General features: G+C 35.7%; 1 protein-coding gene across 2 annotated transcripts in view; it reads left to right on the top strand.

Annotated features, from left to right (window-relative positions):
• The window catches only part of LOC121325229 (protocadherin-15-like), a 170628-nt gene that overhangs the window by 39526 nt on the left and 119088 nt on the right, over positions 1-12014 (top strand). For both annotated transcript variants that reach the window (XM_041267608.1, XM_041267607.1), the window contains exon 4: positions 11468-11628. In XM_041267608.1, the coding sequence (XP_041123542.1) occupies positions 11468-11628 (161 nt within the window). The remainder of the gene's footprint in view (positions 1-11467; positions 11629-12014) is intronic.

The raw sequence follows: 12014 nt of genomic DNA, 5'->3' as shown, positions 1-12014 counted from the left end.
AGCAGGAGACTAAAGGAAATTCAAATGTGGATGTCTGCAGCTGGCAATAACGGTTTAAGTCCATAGCATTTGTTTCTCGCTACAAAAGAAAACCCAAAAAGAAGTAAAGGACATAAGTTATTTCCTTTTTTTTTGGTTATACTACATTGTTTTTTTGCTTTACTGCCTGGAACTTGAGTTTTTTTTTTTAAATCTGTGATCCATATTGCATCATTTTGTGTTCTATGTTCCCACGAATGTTTGAATGTTAATTAAAAGGTTCTTAACAACAGTGAGACTTCATTATTATCAATCGCAAGTCATACGGTACAAGACAATAAAGGCATGCACAGTTTAACAAGCCTCATGCCCAGCTATGATCAACAAAGAACAAAGCCTACATAACGTGTTCAGATAAGTTATCTAATTCAATTCGAAGATTTCATTATTATTGATTGGTATTGAAAAAATGTGTAAATTGAGAATAAAGTAAAAGTTAGGAAATATCATCTTGCAATTAACAGGTTCCTACGATGTTGTGTATGATGTACTCATCTATTTCAAACTTTGCATATGATTTGTATAAAATTAGCTTTATGTTGGGCTTGTTTGTATCCGAATATCTCATAGGAAGCTCAAAGCAACCCACGAATACATATGAGTGAGTCTCAACGGGGCTGACGGACCACCCCGTTGTGCATGAACTACAGTATTCTTAAGAATGCAGAAAATATAAACCGTGTTCACAGTGCTGTATTGGTGCATAACCGTAGAACTGTATAAATACAATATAGGCTATATAATAACCATAGACAGATTGACACACGGATGATCCACACCCACACCCGGGGTATGTGGGCCCTTATATAATATATATATAATATATATAGATATATTATATATATAGAAATATATATAATATATTATATCTATAGGTATATGATATATAAGATTACATAATACTTATATTCACACATTGTGGGACCTCCAACATTTCGATCAAAAATTTTTTTTTTTAAAAAAAAAATGCAAAAGTCCTAATTTTGGTTTAAAACTGTAAAATGGTTACCATGCACAGGCATGACGGAAAATACTGTACAGTCACTACATCTGTATTTGTCACCTTCTTTTTTCGATTTTTTATGCAAACTCCATGGCCGAACATGTATTTAAGGAGGCTGTGTGGTCCAATGGTTAAAGAAACAGGCTTATAACCAGGAGGTCCCCGTTCCAAATCACTGACTCGCTGTGTCACCTTGAGCAAGTCACTTAACCTCCTTGTGCTCCGTCTTTCGGGAGAGACGTTGTTGTAAGTGACTCTGCAGCTGATGCATAGTTCACACACCCTAGTCTCATATCGTGTAAAGTGCTTTGTGATGGTGGTCCACTATGAAAGGTGCTATATAAAAATAAAAATTATTATCATTGTTATTTAAGAAAAATAAAACTGTGCTCAGTTTTTCTTAGTGCTGTGAAAGAGCAGGCTGGAAATGTCTGCTCTGTACACTGCTCAAGCAGCTACCCCGCTCCATATAAAATTGGCTCGCTCCGCTCCGCTCAAACTCGCTGTCCCCAGTGCAGGGCCAGATTAACCAATATGCTAATAACATCATTCGCCATAAGCAGTGTTGTTAGGACAGCCTTTTTTCACCTCCGCAATATTACCAGTTTATGTCCTTTTTTATCATCAGTAGGTGCAGAAAGCTTAGTTCATGCACTCTTCAGCTCGAGATTGGAAGGCTTTGTTCTGCACCCTACCAAATAATACTCTTAGAAGGCTCCAATATGTCCAGAATGCTGCTGCTCATATCCTAACAAGATAAAAATCTTGTGATCATATTTCACCTGTACTATGTCAACTCCATCGGTTGCCTGTTAACTTTAGGATTGATTTTAAAATTGCAGTGCTAACCTATAAAGCTCTAAACGGCAACTCTCCTTCATATATTGCTGACCTGGTTACTCCCTGTGTTCCTCTGAGGCTGGTCTGTTGGTTGTCCCCAACTCCGGACAGCACACTTAGGGTGACAGGGCATTTTTTTCTGTTTATGCACCCAGACATTGGAACTCCTTGCCAAATTATATTAAAAGTTCATACTCTGGAGTTTTTTTTTTAAACTTCTTCAAATACTTTTAAATTGGCTTTCAGTTGTATCTAACTGTACTTTTAACTGGCTTTTAACTGTACTTAAGTGTACTTTTTCTTTTTGTTTGTTTAAATCTTGTAAAATGCCTTGGGATACTTGCTACGAAAGGCGCTATATAAATAAAATGTTGTTGTTGTTAAATTACAATACCTTGTTTGGTCCAGTGTTTTGTTCAACCACTTTATTATTTGTACCAATGTAATGAACTGTAAAATAAAATATAAGAAGTTATATTAGGTTACTTACCGTAACCCTGGTTCCCTGAAAGAGAAGACAACCAACAACATACTTATGGGATATGCCTGCCTAGTGATAGGTATTACTGAGCTGTTTATATCAGAGCTGCCGATAGGCACCTTCCTGGGGTGACCTCGTCAGTCACACCTACAGAGAGATCAAAATAGTTATGGCAGCTATTCCACTTTTTGCACTGAACCTGTGAGGGCAACCAATGCGACCTTGCAAGGTTTGTAGTCATTATTCAGAGTGTGGTGCCTGATTTAAATATATTATCATGCACGAAGGCATGAAGTTAAGGTCACGAAGGGCAAGGCAATGTTGCCTTTGTTAGGCGTGAAGATTCAAGGGCACCAAGGCACTTCCAGGGGGCAAAAAGACAAAACAAATCGAGCCCAAGGGCACCAAGGTGATTTCATACACCTTCATAAAACAACAAAAAAGAAACACAGAGAGCCTGTTATGTTGATTACATTTTAATTCAAACAAATACATATCAATGTTTTTTGGATGATTCACACAAATTGTTACAAAAATAAAATACAAGTCACTTTTCCATTGTAAAAATAAAATGGTATAAAAAAATCAAATTTACTCAAAACTTTTTTTAGGAGGGGGGAGATATTGCCTATATGCACATTGAGATTTAATGAATTTACTATGTTAACTGAGTTGTACAGTATGTGGCTGTTAATTTAAAATAGTTGAGTAGGTGCTTGGAAGTGCAGGCTCTAGTTTCTCTGTGGGCAGATAGAACTGTGGAGTTTTATGTCAAAAATGAGAATGTTTATGCCAAAATTTCTGACGATTTGAAGCAAATGGACATAAACCACAGGTATGGTACACTAACTCAAACACTCAAAAACACAAAATTCTACTAAATTTCTCATTCTTTTTTTTTTTTTTATTTTAGTTGTTGCCGATTTATTTTTATTATTCTTCTCCCAATTTGAAATGCCCAATTATTATTTAGGCTCAGCTCACCACTGCCACCCCTGCGCTGACTTGGGAGTGGCGAAGATGAACACATGCTGCCCTCTGAAGCATGTGCCGTCAGCCGACCGCTTCTTTACACACTGCGGATTCACCACGCAGCCACCCAGGAGCTACAGTGTCGGAGGACAACGCAGCTCCCAAGCAGCTAATAGGCAGGCCTGCAGGCACCCGGCCAGACTACAGGGGTCCCTGGTGCGCGGTGAGCCGAGGATACCCTGGCAGCTTCAACAAAACTAATTAAACTATAAAGAAATTCTTGAATATATTAGCAAAATACAGCAATACAAGATACAGCTGTACTGTTGGTCTATTCATTTTTGAACACCATTTGTTTGCACATCTTTTGGCAAACTGAGTTAATTAATAAAAATAAGTAATAACAACTGTCTTTCGTTGTGTGTGACGTCAGTGGCATGGCTCGGCTCTGCAGTGGAAAAACAACCCAGTCTCTCTTTAACCTGGCTCAAGTTCCACACATGAAAAGCAGAATGTAGTTATTTGTTTTGTATCTCAGATGGTTTTAAGCACTTTTAATACTGAGTAGGTCTTCTGCCACATTTCGTCATATCTGTATGGTCGATAGGGTCACAACACTAAGAAGTACATCATTCTCCTAAAATCTCTCTTTAAAAACTTAGTCTTCAGATTCTTCTCTTACTGTCATGGCAGGAGCAGCCTTGTAAAGTCCCTGTCATGTGGCACCACAGTTTTTTCTGTGCTAACTAAAGCTGCAGCACTGACAAATCCATGCTTAAATCTAATTAAAACAATTTCATAGGCAAAAATAGCTAAAATGAGTACACAGTTACAACACACTCCTTGCTCTGCGGTTTGAACAAACCAGAGAAGAGTTTTGAAACTGATTTTATTTATGCCTGAATAATTAGTAGTTAGGTATTTGCAAAATATAAAACCTGACATTGTTCTAGTGTTTATTTATTCATTTATTCATGTATTTATGTATTTGTATTTCATTTTCCAACTCGAAGCTGACTCTTGTAAACATAATTGAAATGCAAATTCATTCCGTAAAATATGTTCAGATTCAAAGCACTTGTTTTAATGTTTGGACTAGTTTTCACATTCTAATATGGATTTATTCAACAAACATTTAAGTAGTATAACATTTATACAAGTGTACATCGCCTGTCTAAATAAAACTGGAGAAGATTTGTAGTGTAATGAATTATGCCAAGTTATATTTGGTAAGCTATTTATTCACTGTATAGGAAACATGTTCCCTAAACTAAAACAGTAGTGTTGTGGCATAGCAAAGTAAAAGTCATTTTTCAGAAAGGATCTGTTCTGACTAAGGCACATCTCTGCATTCTCACTTAGAATGATTCCAAGAACCCACTGATGACCTGAGAACTTTCTAAAAAACTTAAAGGTTGCACAGGCACCTGGATTATAGAATCCAGCTTCTCTGCTGCCCATGCACACCTTGTAAAGAATAGAGGATATACAGTTTAGGATCACAGGTGTTAATCCTTTAGTCTAGTTCATTCAGATTATGGGTCCTGCATGGCATATCTTCCTTTAACAAAAAAAATAACACCTGTAACAATCCTATTCATATTATTAATCCTGCAGTGCCAGCTCAAGGTGGCTTCAATATTAAACTGTATTACACCGTATGGCTTTTTAGAACTGTCAAGGCTGCATTACCCAGAAACAATCACACACTAGATTGAGTTTCATGGCTTTTGCGACTCCACATTACACTTCAGTTCCCACCCTATATTAGCTATGAAAAAAAAAAATACATTTGTCATTGCATTTTAGAAACACACATTTACAAGAATGCCATGACCCCCTGATGCAGCCACAAGACAAGTATTTAGCTCTAAATCTTTTGTTTATCTGGATCTAAAGCTGGATTTTTTGCACAGTAACCATTTTGTTCACCCTAATTTGTTACCCCTTGTAATCTGTTTATAATGCTTGTAGCTAATGTAGACTCTGAATACACCACCTTTTGCTTTTTACTGTAGAACTACACCAACGGTGTGGAGTTGTGATTGGTTTAAAGTACAGTCAGAGATCGAGAAACCTTGATATCATTTTTAACTACTCTGGAGCTGTATATGAGAGATATGAAAACAAAAGCAACGGGGAGCAATTGTAGGAAAGGAGACGGGTGGCAGTTTCAGTGTAAAATCCAGTAGGACATACGTTATAGCCAGGAGGTAAATATGTGTGCTTCCAAGCATCATAAGAAAATACAAAATGCACTTGCTTTCAGTCATTGAAGTTTAGAGATGGATACCGCTTTTAAATGTGCAGTTTATTTTGTGTTTAGTTGTGTTGAACTGTAACTTCTTATTATTTATTGATAGATTCTATTCAACAAACATGAAAGTATTACAGGACTGCATGCTATGAACAAGCTCATTACTTACCTGATACATGATCACCATTTTGTTGCTATCTACCCTGGGACTTTAATTAACATGAATACTTTAATTAACATGAATACAGCTGAAGAGACATCTGCATGTATACAGCTGAAGTAGACATCTATTTCCTTTATTTTATATAGATATGATATATATATATATATATATATATATATATATATATATATATATATATATATATATATATATATATACACACACACACACACACACACACACACACATACAGTGGCTTGCGAAAGTATTGACTCCCCTTGGCATTTTTCCTTTTTTGTTGCCTTACAACCTGCAATTAAAATTGATTTTCTGGGGGTTTGTATCATCTGATTTACACAACATGCCTACCACTTTGAAGATGCAAAATATTTTTTATTGTGAAACAAACAAGAAATAAGACAAAAAAACAGAAAACTTGAGCGTGCATAAGTATTCACCCCCCCCCAAAGTCAATACTTTGTAGAGCCACCTTTTGCAGCAATTACAGCTGCAAGTCTCTTGGGGTATGTATCTATAAGCTTGGCACATCTAGCCACTGGGATTTTTGCCCATTCTTCAAGGCAAAACTGCTCCAGCTCCTTCAAGTTGGATGGGTTCCGCTGGTGTACAGCAATCTTTAAGTCATACCACAGATTCTCAATTGGATTGAGGTCTGGGCTTTGACTAGGCCATTCCAAGACATTTAAATGTTTCCCTTTAAACCACTCGAGTGTTGCTTTAGCAGTATGCTTAGGGTCATTGTCCTGCTGGAAGGTGAACCTCCGTCCCAGTCTCAAATCTCTGGAAGACTGAAACAGGTTTCCCTCAAGAATTTCCCTGTATTTAGCGCCATCCATCATTCCTTCAATTCTGACCAGTTTCCCAGTCCCTGCCGATGAAAAACATCCCCACAGCATGATGCTGCCACCACCATGCTTCACTGTGGGGATGGTGTTCTCGGGGTGATGAGAGGTGTTGGGTTTGCGCCAGACATAGCGTTTTCCTTGATGGCCAAAAAGCTCAATTTTAGTCTCATCTGACCAGAGTACCTTCTTCCATATGTTTGGGGAGTCTCCCACATGCCTTTTGGCGAACACCAAACGTGTTTGCTTATTTTTTTCTTTAAGCAATGGCTTTTTTCTTCCATAAAGCCCAGCTCTGTGGAGTGTATGGCTTAAAGTGGTCCTATGGACAGATACTCCATTCTCCGCTGTGGAGCTTTGCAGCTCCTTCAGGGTTATCTTTGGTATCTTTGTTGCCTCTCTGATTAATGCCCTCCTTGCCTGGTCCGTGAGTTTTGGTGGGCGGCCCTCTCTTGCCAGGTTTGTTGTGGTGCCATATTCTTTCCATTTTTTAATAATGGCTTTAATGGTGCTCCGTGGGATGTTCAAAGTTTCTGATATTTTTTTATAACCCAACCCTGATCTGTACTTCTCCACAACTTTGTCCCTGACCTGTTTGGAGAGCTCCTTGGTCTTCATGGTGCCGCTTGCTTGGTGGTGCCCCTTGCTTAGTGGTGTTGCAGACTCTGGGGCCTTTCAGAACAGGTGTATATATACTGAGATCATGTGACACTTAGATTGCACACAGGTGGACTTTATTTAACTAATTATGTGACTTCTGAAGGTAATTGGTTGCACCAGATCTTATTTAGAGGCTTAATAGCAAAGGGGGTGAATACATATGCACGCACCACTTTTCCGTTATTTATTTTTTAGAATCTTTTTAAACAAGTTATTTTTTTCATTTCACTTCACCAATTTGGACTATTTTGTGTATGTCCATTACATGAAATCCAAATAAAAATCGATTTTAATTCCAGGTTGTAAGGCAACAAAATAGGAAAAATGTCAAGGGGGGACAATACTTTCGCAAGCCACTGTATATATATATATATATATATATATATATATATATATATATATATATATATATATATATATATATATATTTATTTTTTTTTTTTACCATTTTTAAAAATGATATTTTTCCTTGTTTAGCATTATGACCATGGTTGTAGTGGTGCAGTAATTATTTCTAATCCTCTGTAGCATACTGTGTTTGCAAGCTAGCCTTTACAAGGCAACGTAGAGCATACAGCAGGTCTTACAGTTTTGTTGCCAGCTGGATTTGTTATGTTTCATTTAGCATCTGGTTTAGAAAATTCCTCATGGAAAAGTACCACTGGGCATTAATCTCTGGGTTTAGCCGCTATTTAACTGGATGCATATGTATTTAGAAACATGGATACATATATATTTAGATAACATATATATATATATATATATATATATATATATATATATATATATATATATATATTATATCAAACAGCGGTGTCTCACTTGTGTTTCTGGTTATTCATTATAGGCTTATATTGAAAATCTGTATGCAGTATACAAATATAATCCTTTTAAATAGATTTTTTTTGCTGTCAAGGACTCCTTCCTGATATCATTCATAGCAATATACGAATTGCATCCTTGAGTCGATCAAACACTACTATATTTATATTATTATTTATTTATTAGCAGACGCCCTTATCCAGGGCGACTTGTTACAAAGTATCACATTACAGATAAGAGCAGTTATAAAATACAACCAAATCAGTAGTAAGAGCAAATTCAAATGAGAGAAAATAAAAAAAAAATATATAGTAAATAATTTCATTTGAGAGCGATTACGACTAGGAGCAGTAAAAATATTTGGTTATAAGAGTAAATTCCATTAAGAGCAAGTAGTAAAGTACAATAAATTGATAAGAATGATTTCAAATGAGCAATTACAAAAAACTTGAATATACAGAAAATATAATTATGATTGAGTGCAGTAGTAGAATACAGCAAAGTTCAAATACAAGATGATGCGAGTACTGATACAAATGGGTGCCATGTAGTCCGGTACAGTATAGTTGTAAGTACCCTGAAAGCCATTCTGAAACCTTATTGGGTTATCTACCTAGTGGTGACGGTGTATTGGGATTTGTAGATACATCTGTAGAAGCCATTGAAACATTTCATTTCTGGTAAACTGGCGCATCGAGAATGCAGTAGAATAGGCACAATGTTTGCTTCCAAACCTCAATCCCAGGTGAAAATGGAGTTGCATTTATGTGAGGTTCAAACCCGGCAATTCATTTATATTTGAAACAGATGGGTAGTTAAGAAGGCTTATGCACTCAGCAGTCTCATTCAGTTTGATTCACAAAGTGTGGAGTTTCACTCGAAAGGATTTTAAGCCTGGGGAGTCATGGAGTACAGTGAGTGTTGCCCTGATAAGGAATGCACTGTGCATCAATGTCATATTTGTACTCTGTGCTGCACAGCAGATACAGTGATCCTTAACTAAAGCAATTCACAGCCTTTTACTGTCTTTTTTTTGTTTGTTTTTCATTGTCTGTCTGTCTCACTCTTTATGGGCCCTATTTACAAATCTCGATACAATAAAAAAAAGTGATATTCATTAAACCGTTCCTTGACTTTTGTTAAAGGTGCCAGTCTAGAACAATATAATTAAGATTAGTATTCCAGAATACATTTGACAAGTCAAACAGTAACTATTTTTCTCAGTCAGTATATATAGTGGTGATAAAAATAATATTTAATAATACATCTAGCAAGATGTCTTTACCAATGTCTGTTATGTCTCTTTCTATATAATATCTCTTATGTCTCTTTTCTTGACCACAGTAGAAGACAAATTTACTGTGATTCACATTGCTAGGTAATTAAATTATTTTTGGTCCATTGTTTCACAGTACAACAGACAGTTACATTTTTGCTTTTTAAAGCAGCTGTAATTGCATTTAACTTGCATTGCATGGTGTCAGGTGAGTCCCATCCCAGCTGGTGTGCTGACTGGCACCACACCTGTGAGTGTCAGAAATTAGGCTTTCAGACAAATCCATGGTAGAATGGGAACCTCCAGCATTTTACTATTCTGACTTTTCATGTAATTTTTTTTTTTTTTGTAATTAAAGAAACTGAATGAACTAAGGGTAAATTTTAATCTTACTTTGTCCAAAACAAAAATGCCTTTTTTTTTATGTTAAAAATCAATATCACAATTTCACATAATAGGTTAGCGTTGTACTGATGAAGCATTACCAGCTGTATTAAGTGAATTATGATCTAATTCTTTAAAAAGGCCATGCTTCTGTTTAACATTTGAAGCACATTGGAGAGGTGGTATGAATATCAACAACATCATTCTATTTTAATGTAACCCCCCCAAAAAAAGATTTTATGATTTATTTATTTTTTTACACATTTGTCTTTCTGCCTACTCTTGTATATATTGATGGTTTAATCCCGGTTCAGTAAAATAGTTAGTTAGTTAGGGGAAGTATATCAACCCAAGGGCTGAATTTAAAAGTCCATTCAGTTCTAATCTAGGGAAAATGTGATATCTTATCAATGTACACATTGGCACAAATGCCAGCTCCATCAATTCCAATCCTTCATTACTGACCCTCCAGGCTTGCTTCAGTTGCAGTGGTCTGTGTGAAGTTTCTACTGTGCCTTGTCAATGTAGTTCCTTGTTTCAGGCCACCCAGGCAATTTCCAGGACACCTGCACAGTGAAATTTCCACCTATTGCACTCTGTGTAGGAAAGGGCAGGTGTGCATTGCTTAGAGCAGTGGTTTTCAATCCCAGTCCACAGAGACCCCTGTGTCTTCTGGGTTTCATTCCAACTGAGCGCTCAATTACTTAGCTAAGCCCTTAATTTAACTAATAATTAGCTTAATTAGACCTTTTAAATTGTTCTCAGCTCAAAACAAGTTTTTAAGTTATTTATTACATTTTATAGTTAAGTTGAAATCTCCAACTGTTTAAGAGCTGGAAACAATTAAAAAGGCCTATATTAGCTAATTATTAGTTCAATGAAGGGTTAAGTTAAGTAATTGAGAGCTCAGCTCAAATGACAACCAGAAGACACAGGGGTCCCCGAGGACCGGGGTTGAAAACCACTGGCTTAGATTAAAATACACAGTAAGAGTTGAATTCCTAGTTTCAGTGTTATACATTTCCTGTGTCAACCCAGATTGGATACCCAAGACATATTTAATTTTATGTCTCAACAGCGCACCAAAGGTACTGTAAATCGTAGTATTTATGACAGCCACCAGATTCAGTCTTTAAATGCTGTAAGATATTTGGTTTGAAATACAAAGCATTCTCAGACAGGCTACTGTGCGTATATATCTTGTGACTGGGGAAATGAACATTCAGGAAAATAATTGTTCATCAGCCTGTGCAGCTAGGGCTATGCTAAAAAAGAAAGTTCATTAAAAATGAAACGGCATAAGTAAAACAAACAAACTGTGCACTACAGAGGTAAAGTATGTGTCACTGTGACCTAAAAAATAATCCATTAAAACTCTACATGATTATAAATATGCCTGTGGGATGTTTTTTTTATTTATTAATTTTTTTATATAAAAATGGGGAAATGATATTTGAAACCATGTACTATATAGCATCCAGGCACATTCTGGTGCAACCCTATTGGTTTTATTAATTTAAGTATTATTTAATGACATTTGTTTTGTTTTCGAATTACTAATCATGAAAGTCAAAGGTCAAACTGCAGTCATGTAGTTTTGTGGCCTTTGGTAAACAGTAGTCCACATTAAAAAGAACCTTGCATTACACAATATTGGGTTGTTGGTTTAGTTTTGACAATTGATAGATATTGTTTTTCTTTTTCTAGGTACTCTCCTGGTGGAGAATATGCAGATAAAGGGAAGAGTACAAGGCCCCAATAAGACAATTTCATTATCTCTGAGGGACAACTATGATCAATGGGTGATCCTGGATCCTGTACATCAAAGGCTTTATCTCAACAGCACTGGCCGAGTCCTGGATAGAGATGTTAGTTTTTAAGGCATTTTTGGATATTCTTTGTCTATCACCTTCACACACTTTCAAGTTACAGCTTAATAAAACAGTTATTGCTGTTTTTATGACTGTAAATAGGTCTGAAATATGATCTGTTATTTATAAGATACATTTTAGATTTCCCCAAGGACAGAATGTTACTACTAACTATATATATAATATATATGAAAGATATATATCTTACATATGATATATAACTATATATATGTATATATATATATATATATATATATATATATATATATATATATATATATTTCATGTAAACGTGATATATATCTATAGATTATATATATATATATATAATATATATATATATATATATAATATATATATATAGATATAATATATATATATAT

This window comes from Polyodon spathula, chromosome 13 (assembly GCF_017654505.1).
Source record: "Polyodon spathula isolate WHYD16114869_AA chromosome 13, ASM1765450v1, whole genome shotgun sequence".
Taxonomy (NCBI): Eukaryota; Metazoa; Chordata; class Actinopteri; order Acipenseriformes; family Polyodontidae; genus Polyodon; species Polyodon spathula.
This window is presented reverse-complemented; position numbering and strand designations above follow the sequence as displayed.